The sequence below is a fragment of the Gopherus evgoodei genome, chromosome 9, assembly GCF_007399415.2.
Source record: "Gopherus evgoodei ecotype Sinaloan lineage chromosome 9, rGopEvg1_v1.p, whole genome shotgun sequence".
Taxonomy (NCBI): Eukaryota; Metazoa; Chordata; order Testudines; family Testudinidae; genus Gopherus; species Gopherus evgoodei.
In genome coordinates this window covers 2,548,554-2,569,454 of record NC_044330.1, presented here as the reverse complement: position 1 = coordinate 2,569,454, position 20,901 = coordinate 2,548,554, and the positions used below count along the sequence as shown (strand labels likewise).

General features: G+C 51.2%; 1 protein-coding gene across 1 annotated transcript in view; it reads left to right on the top strand.

Annotated features, from left to right (window-relative positions):
- The window catches only part of LOC115657585 (IgGFc-binding protein-like), a 168,552-nt gene extending 156,002 nt beyond the window's left edge, over positions 1-12,550 (top strand). Inside the window, exons 81-90 of the mRNA XM_030575626.1 lie at positions 852-1,102; positions 2,493-2,622; positions 4,050-4,218; positions 5,658-5,837; positions 7,797-7,927; positions 8,197-8,396; positions 9,483-9,621; positions 10,084-10,212; positions 11,134-11,245; positions 12,283-12,550. Coding sequence (XP_030431486.1) covers positions 852-1,102; positions 2,493-2,622; positions 4,050-4,218; positions 5,658-5,837; positions 7,797-7,927; positions 8,197-8,396; positions 9,483-9,621; positions 10,084-10,212; positions 11,134-11,245; positions 12,283-12,427 — 1,586 coding nt within the window. The 3' untranslated portion in view covers positions 12,428-12,550. The remainder of the gene's footprint in view (positions 1-851; positions 1,103-2,492; positions 2,623-4,049; positions 4,219-5,657; positions 5,838-7,796; positions 7,928-8,196; positions 8,397-9,482; positions 9,622-10,083; positions 10,213-11,133; positions 11,246-12,282) is intronic.
- Positions 12,551-20,901: the final 8,351 nt, after the last annotated feature.

Here is a 20,901-nt window from a genome sequence, read left to right as displayed (position 1 = left end):
TGTTTCTCATCAAATGCTTTTCAGGTGTCTGACCAGGTCTGCTAGAGATGCTCTTGTATTTCATTGCCAAGTAAATGAGTCCCCAGCTGTGACTTGCAGAGCAGGGTGGCATATTTTCTGCGGTGCAGCTGACCAGTGCGGAGGGATGATAAAACTCTAGCCTCCTCCCTTCCCCATTTGAGCAGTCCTAGCACTTCTGTGGCCTGTGCTTAGGAGAGCCCTGGGATTTGGATTATGGCTGGCCCCTGCCCAGGCAGATTGAAGAGGGGAGAAGCCTTCTTGCACCCCTGTCCTTCCCCTTTGTGTGCTTTCACGGGGGTCAGCCTCATCCTACCCCTTCATTGTTTTTATTCAACACATTAAAAACTGGTCGCAAGGTCTCGCAAACACAGTGATAAATACAAAGACCTCAGAGGTAGGTGAGAGGTGGGTCAGAGCCGGGTGAAGGGTCATTTCAAACATAGACACAACCTGTAAAGGCCCCAACATTGTGTTGCAACTTATTGAAATTCCACTGTTGGGCAATGACCAAACTGGCACTTCTTGGAGGCCATTTTAAGCCCAATGCATTGTCCCAGTGAGACTCACCCCTCTGCAGAGGAGCTGTATGTGCCATGCACATCTCACAAGGCCTGTGAACCACTCAAACCAGAGGACTTCCATTGGCTCTCGGCTCAGGGATGAGTCTGTGTGTCCGTCCTGTGGTATCTGAGCACCTAGCGTAGCTTTCACAGGAAAGCATGTCAAAACTCACCAGCCCTTTATTAAACTGAGCCACAGCACAGACTCAGCCCTGTTCAGCTGGCCTCTGCATACATACACCTTGGAGGCTAATGTGACTTCTCTACTAGGCTTTGGGAAGTGCCTCGTCATTGGAGATCCACACTACCTGACGTTTGATGGCTTGATGCATCACTTCCAAGGCAAAGATACGTACATGCTGTCTCAGACTGTCTCCAGCATCCCCGACCGCCTGCCATCCTTCAGCATTGAAGGAAAGAACAAGCTTTTCCCTAGAGTGTCCCACATTTCGTTCCTCCAGGAGATCCGTGTCAGTGTTTACAATCACACAGTGTGGTTCAGGCAGAAGAAGCAGCTTGTGGTAAGAAATGCATTAAGCTGCACACTCCTAGCGCTCATTTGTTTTTCCTGTAACATCAAAAAATGTGGAGTGATCGACAGGGATTCCTGACCATGTATAAGGTGTGCTGATTATGTCATTTAGGGTTTCTAGACTGCAGCAGAATGTCTTGTGGTCTCCGAAGGGACCTATGAAGATCATAAATGCTGCTGTCTGGTTCCAAAATGGACTTTAAGTGTAACCACTGGAATCTCTGTCTCATGTTTGCTCAGAGTGAAGTCTGAGGTTGGCCTCAGGAGCAATGTCTGAGTGCAGATGCGGGGCTGTATTTAAATAGGCATTTCACAGAATACGCACCACTGCATTCGAGCCTTTTCTGAAAACTAGCACACAATGCTTCTTAGTGTTTCAGCTTCTCCTCATACTTTGCAAAGATTAAGCAAGTATCTCTCACAGCTGCCTTGTGAAGCAGATAAATATGGATAATGATCCCCACTTTACAGATGGGGAAACTGAGGTGCTGAGAAGCCAAGGGACCTACTGACGAGATCAGTGTCAGAGCTGGATTTAAAATCCCTGAGTTCCTGGCTCCCAGTCTTGCTCAGGCAGGTCAATAAACAACACTGCACTCTGAACCCAAGTCACTCTGAACTCAAGTCAGCTATTCCCAACAATGGATCGCATTTCTGCCTGGCACAGCATGATGCGCTTATCCAGCATGGAATCACTAATGGCGCAGGAGAGAGAATAGCGGTAGGATGGCTAACCTCAAGTGTGCAGAAATCAGGGATCAGGCCCCAGAAATCACATGATTGGCTTAAAAATCAGGGTAGTTTGAAAAAATAATAAATTTGGGGTTATTTTGCTTTGCCCACTCGTTTTTAAGATTTAGGGGTCACATTTTCAAGCTTTTCTCCAGGGGGAGGCACATGTACTTCTTTATTTGTTACTAAAAGCAGAGGTTCCCGTGTGCTTACCTGCCCCCTGGAGCTTGGGCTTCGAGAACACCAAATATCCACAATAACACAGTGAAATCTGGTGTCACTAGTAAGGGAGAGAAAGCACATAAATGATGCTGTAATCATTATATTGTCTTCCTCACATTATCATCATCATGTACTAGTACACATATTGCTCATGTAAATATAAGTCAACGTCTTTTCTAGCCAAAAACCATAGGGCTCCCAGAGTGGTGGGAAAATATTGAAATTCATATCAGTCCAGCTTCTTTCCATAGAGCATTTAGCTACAGTGAGGAGACGAACATCTGTTGTTTATGGTTATCGCTATCTGAAAATTTCATTATAAAACCTGAAAACAGGAAAGGTTAACTGGGTGTGACACACCTCCACTGGGAGCAGGTCTGAATTTAATCTGTCCACTGAGTTGTACATAATTCTGTCTCTGTTAGGTGGATGGAGTGAAAACCATCCCCCCTGCCCAGCCTCATGAAGGTCTTCGCATATACCAGAGACCAACAAGAATTTACATGGAGACAGATTTTGGCTTATCGCTCAGCTATGATGGTGCTGAAAACTTAGGTAAGAATGACCATGAGAACTCACTGCAGAATGCGTTGAATCCTATGTCCTGTAGGAGATTTCAATCCCAGAGGAAATTGTGAACTTGCATTGTCTAACTGCATGATTCTTCTCTGTAATATGAAATCCCAGATAACTGGTGACAAATTATTTCCCAGGAACTAGAGAGACAGCAAAACTGTCACCTTCTGTCTGGATCCCCCAGAACATCATTGGTTTGGGTAGAATGGAACCTGGATCCAGATTTTTCCTAGTTTTGTATATTCAAAACCGAAACCTGACTGAGAAAGTTTAGCAAAAGCAAACTCACTGTAGTTTGCTCATTAAAGCAATGGGACAAAGGTTGGACCTGCCCCCTTGCTGATTTTCCAAAACGCCAGTGAAGTTTTGGTGCTCTGCCCCAAGCTACAGGACTGCAGTGTGGGTCCATCACTACCTGTCCCCTTCTCAGCAGGCTCTCCTTAATTGTTCTCTAGGTCCTTCTCCGTTACACCCATTTTACAGGAATATAACTCCATTGACTTGAATATCTTTACTTCTGATTTGCAGCAGGTGTAAGGGAGAGCAGAATCAGACGATATTATTTTAGTGAGGCATTCAGGGAATGTGTGTCTCTGGTGGGGTGTTTATACACATAATCATAGTCCCAAAGCCTTAAAATCCCAGCTGTCCTGCAGGAAAGGAAGGTTAGTTTTCCAGGAACTCAATGATATTCAATAGAATTCTCCTTGCAGGGCAGGAGATCCCTTAGGTTACATCTGCTCTGCAATAAAAAACCCATGGCACTGAGCTTCAGAGCCTGAGTCAGCTGACTTGGGCTCATGAGGCTTGGGGTGCAGGGCTAAAAATAGCAGTGTAGATGTTCGAGCTCAGGCTGAAGCCCCTGCTCTGAGACCCTCCCTCCTCACAGGGCCTCAGATCCCAGGCTCCAGCCCGAGCCCGAACATCTGCTCTGCTATTTTTAGCCTGGCAGCCCAAGCCCTGCAAGCCTCAGTCAGCTGACCTGGGCAAGCCGTGCCCATGTTGCAGGTCTTGTATTGCAGTGTAGATGCACCATTCCAGAGCAGGTGGACTGTATCGGAGAGGTGAGTCGAGGGTACATGTCAGTCTGCAGGATGTATGGGGGAGAAAATGGGATGTGCACACAAGTATGTGGGATGTGTAGCAGCCCTTGGGTGGAGGTTCCCTATAAATAAACGTAATTATTATTAACGAGCAGGGATTTCCTTTATGTAGCCCGTATAAGTGGGCCTAGCCCTGCAGGAGTTGTGAACGCAGGTCTGTCTCCCATGCACAGGGCACCTGCCATATCAGCAGCCTATGGAACGGCTCCTGCTGTGGGGCTGCCTGATATTCCATTCCATATCCCCTGTGCACTTGTGGCTACAGGTTTCTTTCTATCCACTTTTCCTTCTGGCCCCCATTAGATATAACCCTGGCCAACACCTACAAGAGCAAAGTCGAAGGCTTGTGTGGCAACTTTGATGGGAAGTATAAGAACGACTTTACCAAGCCGGATGGCACTCGCGTGCGGGACGTGGATGTGTTTGGGGAGAGCTGGAAAGTCCCCGTCAGAAGAACAGTCTCCCGGCGCAGGTACTGGCCCTACATAAATACAGACCAGACTTGGCTCCTGAAAGGTAGTTCATTAAACCCTAGTTAATGTTCCAGGAGGCAATGCACTGCGTAGTGCATCTCTGATCTTTCTTCTCCCTCTCTGGGTCCACTTACGTATTTGTCCTGCTTACTGCTAAGGTAAGGAAGTGACAGCACCCTTGGGTGTGGAGAGCATGGGCCTGAGGCATCACTGCATTGGTCCAGTTTCATGCCATTGACTTCCAAGGAGTCAACCCCATACACCCAGAGGAACAGAGAGGTGACTCAGACGCTGTGTCCAACTGGACTCTCAGGTCTTTCCAGGAAAGTGTCAATTACTCCTCCATGCCTGTTGGGCAGGATGACCCAAGGGAGGGCAGGCACCATTGCCAGCATCTGCCCTCCCTCTGGGATTCTGCCAAAGGAGGCTGCTGTGGAGATTGTGTTAATTCATTGCGCCTCCTCACTTCCCTAGCTAGACTCCCTTCCCAGCCACGTGGATGGTGCTGACCCACCGTTAAGTCCCTGATCCACAGGATTTTTTCCCCTGATAGTCAAAGAGCAGATGGAATGAGTTAGAGCATTGCTTGTTGCAGCAGGCTGTCTGGTAGAACATAAACAAACAATATATAGGCCAGGGGTGATGCAAATGTGTCCCAGGAGTCAGATACACAGAGTCAGGTTGGCCTTCAAGCACCTGCCAATGGTCCATTAGCACCTTGGCATTGAAAAGTGATGGTACCTTTTGAGATACAGTTGTCCTAGTTCAGCTGTGTCATTGTGGCCACCACTTGAGAGGCATCTAGTGGGCTGGAGGAAGGAGTTGCTGGGTGAAATCTCTGGCCTGTTGTAAGCAGGAGGTCTAACTAGATCAGGGGGAGGCAACCTATGGCATGGGTGCCGAAAGTGGGATGCGAGTTGATTTTCAGTGGCACTCACACTGCCCAGGTCCTGGCCACCAGTCCAGGGAGCTCTGCATTTTAATTTAATTTTAAATGAAGCTTCTTAAACATTTTAAAAACCTTATTTACTTTACATACAACAATAGTTTAGTTATATAATATAGATTTATAGAAAGAGACCTTCTAAAAATGTGAAAATGGATTACTGGCACGTGAAACCTTAAATTAGAGTGAATAAATGAAGATTTGGCACATCACGTCTGAAAGGTTGCCGACCCCGGAACTAGATGGCTGTAATGGTCACTTCTGACTTTAAAATCCAGGAACCTGTGAGATCCTGGGAGGCGCTATAATACTCCTCTGATGTTGTGTTCATCCATCTCCTTCAGCGCAGGTGCCAGGATCCTAGGTCTACCTGCTTAAACTCGGATCTGCCCATGGCACTGCACTAGCTCACTGTACTACCAAGAGCGTATTCAGGTGACTGCTGGATATACCAAGAAAACGGATGGTCAGCCAATCTGTTCTTTATTGCAGGAGAGAAGTCATTTCAGACGAGGAGCTTGACAATGTCGAGTTAAACACGGGGCTCACCAGTGGCTGCAATCCCAGTGAGCTGAGCCTTGTGAACTCCACTTCTAAGTGTGGGATTCTTACCGATCCAAAAGGTCCCTTTGGAAAGTGTCAGTCCAATGTCTCCGTCGAGTTCTTCCAGATGTGAGTACCTTAGAGACACCCACGCTGTTCTCCAGGTATTCTCTCCGTATGTTTTCAGAGAGATTCCATAATCATTCAGGGCCTGATCCTGGGAAGTGCTGCCAGTGTATTCCTTGGAAATTGAGGGCGACTCAGGATCTTGGAGGATCAGGCCCAAGTTTTGCACTAACAGGAGCTAAGATTCTGCTTGAGCATTTTGAAAGGGTGTGTTTGTGTCTCTGTCGGATGAGGACTTTGCACTGTAGCTAGCTCTGAAAGGGAGCCTTCCCCTTTCCTTGCTCAGACACATCTGCATGGTAACCCCTACACTCGCAGGCTGGATTTCTGAGAGACAAGGTGGGGCAGGAGATATTTTTTATTGGACCAACGTATTTGGTGAGAGAGAGAAGCTTCTGAGCCACACACTTCTTCAGCTCTGTATGGCTCAAGGGCTTGTCTTTCTCACTAGCAGACATTGGGCCAGTAAAAGATACTACCTCACCCACCTTGTCTCTAGTGCGCTGGGCCCAATACGGCTACAACTACATGGCATACAAGATGGATTTTTCAAAGGAGCCAAAGGAATTTAGGAACCCTACTCCCATTACAATGCAGTGAGATTCGGGTGTCTAACTCCCATAGGCCCCTTTGGAAATTCCAGCTGTAATGTTTAGTGACTTGTAAAATGCAGCCTTTATGCTCCTGCCGAAAAGGCTGAAACTGTCAGTGCCACTTCTTGACTGCACCACGCAGGCGTCTCCCAAACAGCAGAGTCATTTGCCCTGTTGGCTACAATGAGAACTTCCTCGGTTATGTTTCGGGCCTCCGCTAGCATCCTGCAGTTTGCAGGTAACTCACTTGAAACCTCTGGGGACCCTGTTGATTCATCCCATCACAGGTAGGGACACAGGCCTGCCAAGTCTCCTGCAGTTGGGATCCTTCTGTCAGCGCATAAATGTCATGGGACCCACATCTACCACAACACTGCATATGCCCGATGTGCAAACACAGTTAACACCCACTTTATGCTGCTGGAGTGGTGTGAAGGGGCCTTAGTTCAAGGAGTCAGGCCCCCTATTCATTTGCTAACGAATAATGAAACTCCTCACTCGGCACCTTAGAACTTCCCTGGGTGGTCTGCTCTGTGTTCTCAGTCAGGGCCTGATTTGTAGGGGTGTTTAGCATCTGCCCCCACTGCCACTGAAGTCAGAGGAAATTACAGGCATTAGACAACTCTGAAAATCAGGTCAATGCTCAAGATTATGAGGTCAGGTGACAGGGTCCCAATTTCTGACCATCAGATAATCAATAAACTAGACCTCTGGATCAATGTTAATGGTGAGTGCATATGGGATGGGTCTTGGGGGTGTTATGAGGTCAGGTCTACACTATAAACTTAGATCAGTACAACTACATCACTGGGGAGTGAAAAATCCACACCCAGAGCAACATCGTTATACCCACCTAACCCCCGTGTAGACAGCGCAATACTGATGGGAGAGTGTCTCAAGTTGACATTGCTACTGCCTGTCCTGGAGGTGGATTAACTACGCTGAAGGGAGAGGCTCTCCTATCCCGTCGGAACAGTTGCATCTTCACTGGGCCAGTGCAGCATTTAGACCTGTCCTGAGTGTGTGTATGAGTGTGTTCTCTCAAACACAGCTGCACTAGGAAATCCTTTGTCTCCCATTAACAATCTGAAACAGTTCGGTCACCCAACAGGAACAGAGGCTGAAGGAATAACCCTTCTCTGAAATACTCACGTCTCTGTTTCTTGCGTGGGTGTATGTGCATATGTTGCATATTAGCAGCAGCCACTGTAGAACCAATGACCTCATCTTCCCAAGACCCCACTATTTTTTCCTCTTGCATGTTACTCAGCCGTGCCCAGGGAGTTGTTTGCAAGGGCCCCATCTGGAACCCCAGGGGAAAGCAGTAACTGCTGTATTTGGCATGAATGCTTTCTCATGTTGCACACAGGGGCTGTGTCTTTGACCTGTGTATGGAAGCTGACAACAACGCTGTGCTGTGTCGGCACCTGGGGCAGTACGCGCTGGCCTGTCAGGAGAACGGGATCGCACTGGAAAACTGGAGAGCACAGACGCCTTGTGGTGAGAATAGAAGAGCCCTTTATAGGACCCAGAAATCAGGGCTTGCCGTTTCGTCTAAAACATATATGGATCATTTTCACCTACCTCATGCAGCCACCTCTAGGGTGGGAAAGGCAATATATAAATAAAACATAGCAGTGGTTCAGGACTGAGGAGGAAGGACGCCTTCTCTAGCTGAAAGCACAGTGGGGATTTTCACGAGACTCAGCGTATGCCCCCTGTGTTAATAATGCCCTGATATAATTTGATTCTCCTGATTTTTCTTGCAGAGATGCAGTGTCCCACAAACAGCAAGTACAGCAGCTGCATGACTGCATGCCCCGATTCCTGCAGCAACCTGGCAGCCTCCTCCGAGTGCGAGTCACCCTGTGTCGAAGGCTGCGAATGCCTCCCTGGATACGTTCTCAGTGGCTATGACTGCGTGCCCTACAAGGAGTGTGGCTGTAGCTTCCTCAACACATATTATAAGGTACGGTAGGAAGTGCTTGAGGAACGCCAGGGGTGATCAGCACCTGGCATCAAGCATTACTCTCCCCATTAGCGATTTCCATTCCTTCCCGTTCCCGTCAGCCTGCTGCTCTTGGCTAGCAGCACCAGCACGTCAGGCCCTGACACTCTGGGCCCTTGAGAGAGGGGATTGCAAGCACTTCCAGGTTCCTCTGACACACTGTCTGCGGGCAGCATGCGGAGCAGTGCAGTGAGAGCGCGTCCTTTGGGATCCCGTGTGCTTGTTTGTGAAGTCCATGTCCATTCTGCCCCATTGTTGTTCTGAATAATTACCCCTAGGAATCCAAGGGTAAGATTACCCCCTGGGGTTCCAGAGATGTAAAAAAACAGTTACGAAAGTCTGAATTAGTACCCTCACTGTGGGCCCGATTCTGTGAGTTGGCGCTGACATGGGATGTGCTCAAAATCTTGCAGAACTGGACCCTGCATGAAGATTTCTGCAAATAGGGCCTGACCCTGCGAACTGAGGTGAACCCTCTAGTTCTGTGGCAGGCTTAGACGTCCTGGAAGCTGCTTCAAAGCTTGAAGTTGAAATGCTGTAGCTCTGATGTGCACAAGGACTCAGCTGGAACAGATCACTATTCAAGCCAGCTCTCTGTGCGGGTCACAGGAACATGGCGGGTGCTCGCCAGAGGCGTGGCACAGAGCTACGGGCCATAAGCCCCCATTGGATAGGAGCAAAGCGGGCTGCAGCTGCTGCTATCTCTGGTCCCAAGCTCTACTTGGACGTTGCCTGGCTGCACAGGGTGCTGAGCTGGGGTGAGGATCCATCACTCAATCTCAAACCCTTGGGGGCCCTTTTTCCTTGGGCTCTCCTTGTGTCCTTAGGAGTAGGTCAAGGGCTCCCAGGCTACTGGGGATCCTAGGCTGCTGGTTTGCTTTCTGCACGTACCTTACCCAGCTGCACAGGGCCCACTTCTGCTCCTTCTCCCACTGAAGCGAACAGGACATTTGGTATAGATTTACTGGGAACAGGATTGAGTACATCCTTCATATTGTCCTGGCTGATTTGGTTAGATGCCTTTAATCCGTAGCTGTTCTCTTCCAGGCTGGAGAAACGTTTGTGACTGACGACTGCTCTCAGACTTGTGAGTGCACAACAAGTTCCAGCGTTGCCTGCACCAGGGCAATGTGTACACGCAGCGAGATCTGCGCCATCGCTAACTTCACTCGCGGATGCTACATACGTGAGTCAATTACTAACCGCGTTGCTTGGTCTCCGGTGCTGTGAGTCTTTGCTGAGTGTTCGTCCACCAGCGAAATGCGTCACTGTGTGGGGTTCTTGTAGCTGTGCTGGTCCCAGGAGAGAAGAGAGACAAGGTGGGTGAGGTCATATATGGGAAGAAGACCTGAGGAAGAGCTCTGTGTGGCCCAAAGCTTGTCTCTCTCACCTGTAAAAGCTAACCCCTCCCCCACCTTGTCTCGCTGTGTGGGGACAGGGGCACCAGCCTTGTACAGAAAAACCATTGTGACTGGCGCACAGGACGAGCACCCTGAAATGAGCTGATATGGGATGGCAGGCACCAAAGGGAAGTGCCCTAAAAATACAGGGCTGGTCCAGTAGGGCTGGTTGCTGGAACCTACAGCAGAAAGCGTCACCAGGGTCAGCAATTCTGAGATGCTGACCTGTTTCTCTCTCACTTCTCCAGCTGGCCCGTGTCTGCAGAATCTTTGCGAGAATGGTGGGACTTGTACTGAGGACAGCAACAGCTCTTCCAACTTCAGCTGTGTGTGCCCTGAAGGATACGAGGGGCCTCTCTGTGAGGCTGAAACACAGGGTAAAATAGCTATTGTGAATGTCATTGGAAAGGTTAAGTGTTCCAGCAGCAAAAACCTTGTGCGCTGAGTGTGGGCAGTGTGGCCCAGAGGTCACAGAAAGGCCACGTGATAGGACACACAACTCTCAGTTACACTTGTGCAAATCAGGAGTTGTTCTGCCGAAGTCAGTGGAGTGAGGCCACATGTTTTAGGGCACTAGATTTAACCACACTGGGCTACGGGCCCAATCCTGCAAATCCTTGCTCATGTCAGTAGTCCCACTGAAGCCCTTTAGGGTACTCCCGTGTGTAAGGGCCTGCAGGATTGGGCCCAGCGTCATGGTCCCCTGGAGGTCAATGTGAGGGCTGCCATTGCGTGGAGCAGGACGCATGCTCTGCAGTGCTTGGTGGAAGCGTTCCAGCCGAAGGGCTGCTTAGTAGAACAGCTCATCGCCATTGGCTGGGCTCGCAGCACCACACCCTGCTGGGTTTCAGGGAGGCCTTGGCACACCTGCTTCTGGGTGGCATCACAGCGATGGGGCTCCGAGTCTCCTTGCCAGGGAGCAGTTCATGTCATGCCCAGGCACCTGTGCTGCTGCGCAGGGTTATGCAGCGCCCTGCCCCGGTGGCTGCGGAAGGGGTGTGCGCCAGATTACTGTGGCGCACACGTGGGAGCTCTGTTTGGAGGGAAGGGAGTTAGATCTCCAAGTGGGGAACAGCTGTTAGCTCCGGTAGCTCACTGGAGAGATGCTCCAGCCCAGTGCTGGGCGGCAGTGGGCATGGATCTCTCCCAGGCTTGCATCCCAGAAGCCCATCTGCACAATGTCAGTCAGTCAGACAGACACATTTGCTGTTTGGATCATGGAGCTGAGATGGAATTTCCACGATTTTTCCTTGCGCTCCTCTCCTGTGTACTAAACCAGGCTCCTATTTCTCACTCAGACAAGTCAACGGAATCTGACAACTCTCTGGTCTACATCATTGTGGGAGTTTTAGCAGGACTCATCGTCCTCGCTCTGATCGTCTCCCTGCTTGTGTGCAGATCCAAGTTAAGGTAGGGCATTTCCCAGCTGTGCTGCAGCTCAGCAGGGCTGAGGGGCATATCCCCCACTTCAGGGTTTGTCAGCTGTCAGAGCAGTCACACTACTTACATCAGGGGTGGGCAAACTCCGGCCCGCAGGACTGTCCTGCCTGGCCCCTGAGCTCCTGCCCTGGGACGCTCGCCCCGGCCCCACCTGCTGTCCCCCTCCCCTGCAGCCTCCGCTCACCCCGCTGCCGGCAGGATGCTCTGGGCAGCGGGGCTGTGAGCTCCTGGGCAGCACAGCTGCAGAGCCCAGCCTGACCCGGTCTCTGTGCTGTGTCACGGCGGTGGCATGGCTGGGCTCCAGCTGGGCAGTGCGGCTGTAGCGCCACCAGCCACCGGTACTCCAGGCAGCGCGGTAAGGGGGCAGGGAGTGGGGGGAGGGGTTTGGATAGAGGGCAGGGGAGTTCAGGGTGGTGGTCAGGGGGGAAACAGGGTTGAATGGGGGCAGGGGTCCCAGGGAGCAGTCAGGAAGGCGGGGGTTGGATGGGGCGTCAGGGGCAGGGGATCCAGGGGCAGTCAGGAAACAGGAAGTGGGGGGTTGGATGGGGATGGTGGGGGGTAGTTGGGGCAGGGGTTCTGGGGGCAGTCAGGGGACAGGGAGAAGAGGTGGGTGGATGTCAGGAATGAGAGGAGGGGTTGGATGTGGCAGCAGAGGTCCAGGGGAAGCCAGAGGACAGGGACTTGGGGTGTGTGGATGGGGCTGGGGTCTCAGAGGGGCTGTCAGTGAACGGTGGGGGGGGAGGGGAGGTTGGATGGAGCAGAAGTCCTGGGGTGGGGGGGGGAGATAGGAGGTGGGGGCTGGGCCATGACCCCCTCCCCTAACAGGCCCTCCATACAAATTACGAAACCTGATGCGGCCCTCAGGCCAAAAAGTTTGCCTGCCCCTGACTTACATCATGCCTGAAACCCAGAGCAGCCAGGAGTGGGCCAGACTATGGAAGGCACCATGTTAAGCCATGCCGTGTGAGGAGTGCAGCTTTTTACTTCTCGTTAACGTTCCTTTACAGAATGAACAGGAAAAAGTCACTGGAATTCCCCAGAAGGAGGAATTCGTCTTTGTCCCAGTCTAGGGATGCGCTGGGCCAGAACCCATACGTGCCAGACTCCAGCTTCGTGATCAATGCTGCATTTGATCGGGATGAACACCAGTAACATTTGAATTAGTGGCATTTTTTAATTCCATCTGATTTTTTTTTTTGCTGTTCTAGTCTAATAAGTGTTTCTAACCCTTTCCTAAGCACTAATAATTTATAATAAATCACTGTACTTCCTGAATGCTCTAATATGCTCTGTTCTTCCTAAATGTCCCCAGAAACCCTTGTTGAAGCAATATAGTCCTGACTCACACTAGAGATCCCGCCAACTTCGGTGGCACGGCCGAGCTGAGCCGAGACTGGGTGGAATTCACCCCGCACAAGGCCAAACAACAAATACTTCCCACCTGGTCTAGCCACCACCCAGGCCCCACGTCAGCCCAGCCTGGTGCTGGCTCTGTACGATTCTCCACTCATGTCAGTGGGTTTCCTTGACTACGCCAGGAGTTTTTGATCAGGATCTATTTGCTGGTCTTCCATTGAACTTCGGGTTTGCTGTTGATTATAGAGGGGATGAGCAATATTTAAGTCTCTCCTTTGTTCCTGCTGTAATATTATTTACTATTACTCTAAAAACCATTACGCTGCCCCCTCATGTGTGTGCACACACGCATACACTCTTATGTGCTGATTCATTCGCATCTCATCAGCAGGGCCGGATTTCCAGTTAGGCTCGGTGGGAACGTGCCTAGCGGCGACTGCCTCTCTAAAACTGTGTGCACCAGGAAGGCCAGCTGTAGGTGGGGGAGCACTGAAGATGCTGTGCCTCAGGGCCGCCCAGAGGGGGCGGCAAGAGGGGCAATTTGCCCCAGGCCCCGGGCTCCGCAGGGGCCCCCACGAGAGTTTTTTGGGGCCCCTGGAGCGGGGTCCGTCACTCGCTCTGGGGGGCCCGGAAAACTCTTGAGGGGCCGGACCCTGGAGCTTCTTCCGCTCCCGGTCTTCGCTAGCGGGGGATTCCTTCTGCTCCGGGGCGGAAGGACCCCCGCCAAAGAATTACCGCCAAAGCGGGACCTGCCGCCGAAGTGCAACCCGGTCTTCGGCGATAATTCGGCGGTGGGGGGCCCTTCCGTTCCGGGACCCGCTGCCGAAGTGCCCCAAAGACCCGCGGCAGGGGTCCCCCGCCACCGAATTACCGCCGAAGAGCGGGCTGCACTTTGGCGGCAGGTCCCGCTTTGGCGGTAATTCGCCGGCAGGGGGCCCCGCCGCAGGTCTTCAGGGCACTTCAGCGGCGGGTCCCGGAACAGAAGGGCCCCCCATCGCCGAACAGGGCCGGCTCTAGACATTTCGCCATGTGGGGGGCGCCCTGCCGCTTGCCGGCCCCGCGGCTCTGGTGGACCTCCCACAGGCATGGCTGCGGATGCTCCATCGGAGCCACGTGACCAGCGGACCCTCCGCAGGCACGCCTGCGGGAGGTCCACCGGAGCTGCCTGCCACCAACGGCCCCAGGCCCCGGAATCCTCTGGGCGGCCCTGCTGTGCCTAGGGGCACGTAAGGTGTAAATCTGGCCAAGCCCATCAGCCACGAGAGTATTTGGAAGCTATGTGAAGGTCTGGGTGGATGAAAAGTGCATTGTTCTGCCAGTGCAGTCAAGAACATGGCCATTGTCTGTACGTTCAGAATGGGCAGCTACTGAGGAGGGAAGTGGATGTAAATGGCGGCGGAAGCTTTATATTTCTTATCTAAGGAAAACCAAACCAAACAGAGTTAGGGACCTGCTCTGGCAAACAAGCACTGTTGCCAACGGAATGTCATGGCAGTTATAAAACCTCGGTTTTACCTGCTCCACAATAGCTGCCTCTTGACAATGATCAGACTTTTTCTCAGACATGCTAAAGCCCAATCCTGCAGAGTTCAGAGAGCTTCCATAAGGCGCTGAGCACACTCAGTGCCCAGTGCAACCAGAGGGAGCTGAGGGAACTCAGGATCCTGCAGGATCCAGGCACAGCCTCCCTGAGCTGCCAGGCCTGTATTTGCACATTTCGAGAGTTCTGGGTTTCCATGGATTTGTACGTTTCCCCACTTGATTGCAGTGAGGATTCCCTCGCTTTCCCACTCTAAGCCTTGTCAGCAATTCAGACCTGAACTGATGCCACAATACACAGCACAGCAGTGTCCTGTGCCACTGAATGAACTAGTCAGCAGTGCCCCTTCAAAATGACACTGTAAAAAGTATTATTGTTCTCCCTCTCCTATCAGCCCCACGATCCTCTGACCTGAGCTGCTGGATGCTTTGTACTTGTGTCGTTCCGAGCTGTTTGTCTTTAATCTCTGATCACATCAGAGTGAGCTGGATGCCGGGTGCAAAGCCGGCTTCCCCCACGCAGCTTCCCACTGTGTCCACAATGAACCTGTTCCCACTCTCCTGTCGCAGGCCACAAAGGCCTGCTGGACACGGTCAGCTGAGAGTATCAGACTCGTTTCACTAGTAGAATGTTAACTGATATTAAAAAAAACCAAGAACCAAACATGTGGCTGCAGGGGTGGAGATTCTGTGCAGTTCCCCTGCCAGAATTCCCCCCGATCGTTCCATCACGGGGTGAAGGGGCGGATGGAACGTCAGCACCCCAAGGATTAACCCCATCCCCTTTCTCTCCCCTTGGCCGAGGCAGAACGTATTGAACCAGTGTCACCCTCTCCCTTCCAGGCCTTCTGACTCCCAGCTCCTCAACAAGGAAAAGAGCTCCCCCAACCCCAGCCAGCTGGGACAGCTGCCCCCACTCCCCACGCCTGAGTCAAATGCAGAGAGCACGCTGCATGGGCGGTCGTGTCACAGACTCCCTAAGGAGGGAGCGTTTGTCTGTCCAGTGTGACATTAGGAACAGCTGAGCTGTCCTGGAGTGAATGCACTGGATCATGTGCACACGGTATTGCGTCTCCTTTTAATCCCGGGGGGCACTCGGGGGATCACATGGACAGGATAGTTGATCAGCTAGCTTAGATACCGTCCCCTGGTGCCCTGTCACTGCTTCCAGTGGAGTCACTGGGTCCTGCGCTGGGACAGTGCATGTAACAGTACGATGTGCACAGCAAAAAGCCTTATGAAATAACCCTGGGGGAAATCGCCTCGTGGCCAACCTTCCACGTGCAGGAAACTCCAACTGGTACAGAACAGGGCAGGCCCCCTGCTCTGCCCCACCAGCACCTCACCCCCGCCCTCTGCTCCCTATCCCGCTTCCCGGCCAACAGACTCAAGTGCGAGGTCTGAGCCCTGAGCCTTCAGGGCCCGTGGCATCGAACAGATCCATGAAAGCTCCAGGATGGAGACCATGGTCCACAGCTCTGCTCCTCTTGCCAAGACGGGTACAGTGTGTTGGGGGGACATTCAGGGGCTGGTCCTACACGGTATCTTTACAACAACCCCAAACTAAACACTCCCTGGGGAGTGGTGGAAGGAAGGGCCCCGGGCCGCAGCCAGCAGGGCTTGGATACAGCACGGACCAGCCAGGTGGAAAACAGACTTGCTAGTCATTCTCCAAGTGGAGGTTCGCTGTAGGCATTGCAATCCCAGTATCAGTCTGGCACGCTCCAGTAAAAGCCCTGGGAGCTCCCTGCCCGCGGAAAGGGCTCGGCCTCGCTCCTTCGGGTCACCTCGCTGGATGCTGAGTGTGCCCGTCTCCAGGCTGCACCTGAAAGCACAGAGCCGCCCCGCGGAGATGGCAGAGCCCGGGATGGGAGTGTTTCTTGTTCAGCCTTTCCAGGTGTGGGCTGGCAGTAGCAGCGAGTTTTAGCAGGGACCGGAAGGAGGCTGTTGGGTGGGCAGGCTGGGCCAGAACAAGCATTCCAGGCAGGGCTGGCTCTAGCCATTTCGCTGCCCTAAGCCATTCTGCTCGCCTGCGGGAGGTCCACCGGAGCCGCCTGTCACCCTCCCGGCAACCAGCAGAGTGCCCCCCGAGGCATGCTGCCCCAAGCATGCGCTTGGCGCGCTGGGGCCTGGAGCCAGCCCTGGTTCCAGGCATGGGGGCACCATGACAAAACACCCAACAATGGGGGCATCAATGGGTCCCTGCGGCAGCATTACCGGGGGGGCAAACGGGACTCGGTCTGGGATGGAGGCGGGGCTGGAGCTGGGACCGGCTATGAAAGCAAGATGAGACTTTTCCCTCCAGCTCTGAGCTTTGCCAGTGGGGCCATTCCCAGCTTCCTTCCCGTGCACGCAGGAGCGGCGCCAGGGTTTTTGGCGCCCTAGGCGGAGGTCCTTCCATGCTTCCGGTCGGTGGCAATTCTGCGGTGGGGGGGGTCCTTCTGCACTCCCGGTCTTCGGGGCACTTCAGCGGCGGGTCCTGGAGCGAGTGAAGGACCCGCCACAGAATTGCTGCCAAAGACCCGGAGCGCGGCAGGACCCCCCGCCGCCGAATTGCCGCCGAGGGTGGCAAAATGCCACCCCCCCAAATCCTGGCACCCTAGGCGACCACCTAGGTCACCTAAATGGAAGCGCCGGCCCTGCGTGCACATGTGACCCACACATCGTCAGGGTGGGGGGCTCTGTCCCGTCTGGGGGCACTGAGCACTTAGAAAGAGAGTTAGCTGAGGCTGTAGCTAACTCATTAACAGCCTGTCAGCATTACAGGTGGGGCTGATCCGGGATTGAAGTGCGGACCTCTGGTGCTAAGGGCACGAGCCGTTACTGCATGCGCTAAAAGCCATGTAGCCGTTAGCTCGGGCTGCAGCAGACTCATTTCTCTCTCTAAGTGGTCTTGGTGCCCCAGAGGGGGCAGAACACCATGCCCAGGCAGGGTGTGGGTCACACATGGGCCGTGTGTGACCGGGAGCGGAGAGAAAGGTGTTGTGTATTTGGTTATCATGGTTTTTGTTCCTATGACAACTGAGTTAGATTATTAGGGGATAGCCCAGCCAGCTTCGGCAGGTTAGGTGAGCTCTGTGTGCATAAATAAATGGTAGTTTTGTTAGCTGTCTGCTGTCTGGCCTCAAGTGATTTCTTCCTAAACCGGCTGCCCCCAAGGATATAACAAGTGGCGACGATGGATGGGATTCCGGTGCTGCCCCAGTAACAGAAGGAAGTAGAGGTCAAAGTAAAGAACAAACAAACAAAAAAACTGCTTGTTTGCACTGACTGTGAAAGTGAAACTAAAAATCATGGCTGCTCTGCCTGGGCCACTGGAACCTTTTGATGAGAATATAGTGCAATGGCCTCTGTATACTGAGCGTTTTGAGCTTTTTGTTATTGCAAATGACATTACAGAAGCGAAGAAGATATTGTCATAAACAGATAGCTAAGGGTTAATGTCTCTTTCACCTGTAAAGGGTTAACAAACAGTGACCTGCAACACCTGACCAGAGGACCAATCAGGAGACAAGATACTTTAAAATCTCGGTGGAGGGAAGCCTTTGTTTCTGTTTTTGGGTTTAGCGTGTTCTCTCTGGGATCTGAGTGACCAGACGTACTACAGGCTCTAATTTTCTATTCAAGTAGTAAGTGCAAGTAGAAAGGCAGTTTAGTCTTTTTAATTGGTTTTCTTTATTTGCAAATGTGTATCTGGCTGGTAGAGTTCTAATGTGTATTTGGCTGGAAGTATTTTAAATTGTATTTCTGCTGGAAGAGGCTTTTTCTCCAGTTTCTATAAGCTGAAAGACCCTGTAACTTTTATCATCTAAATTACAGAGACCCCTTTTACTTTTTTTTTCTTTTTATTAAAAGTTTTGCTTTTAAGACCTGTCTGATTTTTTCCCCTTGTTGCGGCTCAAGGGAATTGAGTCTGTACTTACCAGGGAAGGGGACGGGAGGGGAGAAGGGTGGAATCCCTTTGTTTTAGATTCACGGAGCTTGAATCTGTCTATCTCTCCAGGAGCCCAGGGAGGGAACACCCGGAGGGGAAGAGAAGGAGGAGGGGGAACAAACCTGATTTCTCTGTGTTGTGATTCAAGGAGTTTGAATCACAGTGATCTTCCAGGGCAACCCAGGGAGGGAAAGCCTAGGAGAGGCACAGGTGAGGGAAAGAGTTTACTTTCCTTGTGTTAAGATCCAGGGGGTCTGGGTCCTGGGGGTCCCCCGGGCAAGGTTTTGGGGAGACCAGAATGTATCAGGCACTCCAAGTCCCGATTGGTGGCAGCTATCAGATCTAAGCTGGTAATTAAGCTTAGGGGAATTCATTCTGGTACCCCAACTTTTGGACTCTAAGGTTCAGATTGGGGAAAGATACCATGACAGGTGCCAATATTCTTAAGTGTTGTAGGGCTAAAACCTACTCCCTGTACGCAGCTTACTACATCCTGTTAAGCCTGAGACTAAATCTTACAGTGACATCGTGGAAATCCTGGGGTCCCATTTTCCCCCAGAACCACTGGTAATTGCTGAAAGATACAGGTTCCATAAAAGAGACCAAAAAGAAGATGAAACAGTTGTACAATTTGTAGCAATTTAAAAAACGCTAGCAGAACACTGTGAATTTAAAGAGATGTTAAATGATGCCCTGCCTGACAGGCTAGTGGGTGGCCTGTACAGTGAAGCTACACGGAAGTGCCTGCTGACAGAGGCTCAGCTTACCTTACAGAAGGCTGTGGATATTGCTGTCTCCATGGAACTGGCTACAAGGGAGGCGCAATACGTCGGTGCATCCCCTAGGGTGCAAAAAGTGTCACAAGAACCTACCCACAAAACTGTGCAGTCAGGAATGTTACCACTGTGGTAAGCCGGGTCACCAGGCATCAGAATGCTGGTGTAAGGACCTGGTGTGTCGACACTGTGGCAAAAAGGGACACATTGAGTGTGCCTGTAAACAAAAGAAAAAGAGGCCTGTGGTCTGACCGACAAAAAGAGGAACCCTGCATACCCTAGAGCAGACCAGGATGATCAAGGTGACACCTCATCGCAAGAGGAAGTGCCACTGCATGTTTTGTCTTTGGCGGTGGGCTCACATGAATACTGGGTAACCCCGTTGTTGGATGGCAAACCTATACACATGGAACTGGACACCGGTGCTGCCGTCTTGCTGGTCTCTGAGACTGTGTATAAAGAAAAGCCACAGTATCTTCCGCTTAAGGCAACAAAAACTGTTCTGAAGACGTATACGGGAGAAGCTGTGCCCATGCTGGGCACTATTGATGTTAAGGTGGATCTCAATGGACAGGCTGCTAAATTGCCGCTGTTTGTGGTGAGAGGTAACTACCCAGCCTTAATGGGTAGGTCTTGGCTTGGGAAGATTCAGCTGAACTGGGCAGAAGTGCACCAGATGACTAAAGAAGAAACCAGTCTAACCTCTATACTAAGGAAACATGCTGCTGTTTTTGGAGATGATTTGGGAAGTATGAAGGGAATCACTGTGATATTGAACATTAAACCTGATAGTCCACCAAAATATCTGAAAGTTCGAACTCGGTGTCATAAACAGATAGTTAAGGGTTAATGTCTCTTTTACCTGTAAAGGGTTAACAAACAGGGAACCTGAGACACCTGACCAGAGGACCAATCAGGAAACAAGGTACTTTCAAATCTCGGTGGAGGGAAGCCTTTGTTTGTGTTTTTTGGGTTTTGCTTTGTTCTCTCTGGGTCCTGAAAGGGACTAGAGGTGCAACCAGGTTTCTTGCCAATCTCCTTGCTACAATCTCTTATATATTCAAAATAGTGAGTATTAAGTAGAAAAGGTGGTTATAGTCTTTTGATTGTTTTCTGTATTTGCAAATGTGTATTTTGCTGGAAGTATTTTAAATTGTATTTTTGCTGGGGGGAGGCTTCTCTCTAGTATCTATAAGTTGAAAGACCCTGTAACTTTTACCATCTAAATTACAGAGACAACTTTTCCTTTTTTTCTTTCTTTTTTTATTAAAAGTTTTGTTTTTAAGACCTGTTTGATTTTTTCCCCTTGTTGAGGCTCAAGGGAATTGAGTCTGTACTTACCAGGGAATTGGTGGGAAACAGGGAGAAAGAAGGGAGGGGAAAAGGTGGAATCCCTTTGTTTAGATTCACGGAGCTTGAATCTGTCTATCTCTTCAGGATAGCCCAGGGAGGGAAAGCCTGGGAGGGGGAGAAAAAACCTGATTTCTCTATGTTGTGATTCAAGGAGTTTGAATCACGGTGATCTCCTAGTGTACCCAGGGCAGGAAAGATCTGGGAGGAAGAAAGGATGGGAAATGGTTTATTCCCCTTTGTTGTGAGACTCAAGGAATTTGGGTCTTGGGGTCCCCAGGGAAGGTTTTTGGGGGGACCAGAGTGCCCCAAAACACTATATTTTTGGGTGGTGGCAGCTTATCAGATCTAAGCTGGTAATTAAGCTTAGAGGAATTCATGCTGGTACCCCATCTTTTGGACTCCAAGGTTCAGATTGGGGAATTATACTATGACACTGTGCCATATGCCATCAGGCCAAAAGTTGAAGCAGACCTGGAGCGCCTGGTCACCAATGGAGTCCTAATACCAGTTACCCAAAGCTCATGGGCCACTCCTATCATTCCAATAGTGAAGAAAGATGGCTTTCTCCGGATTCGCGGTGATTTTAAAGTCACTGTCACCCAGTGTTCTGTGCAGAGCAATACCCGCTTCCCCGCATCGATGACCTCTTCGCAGGCCTGGCTGGGGGA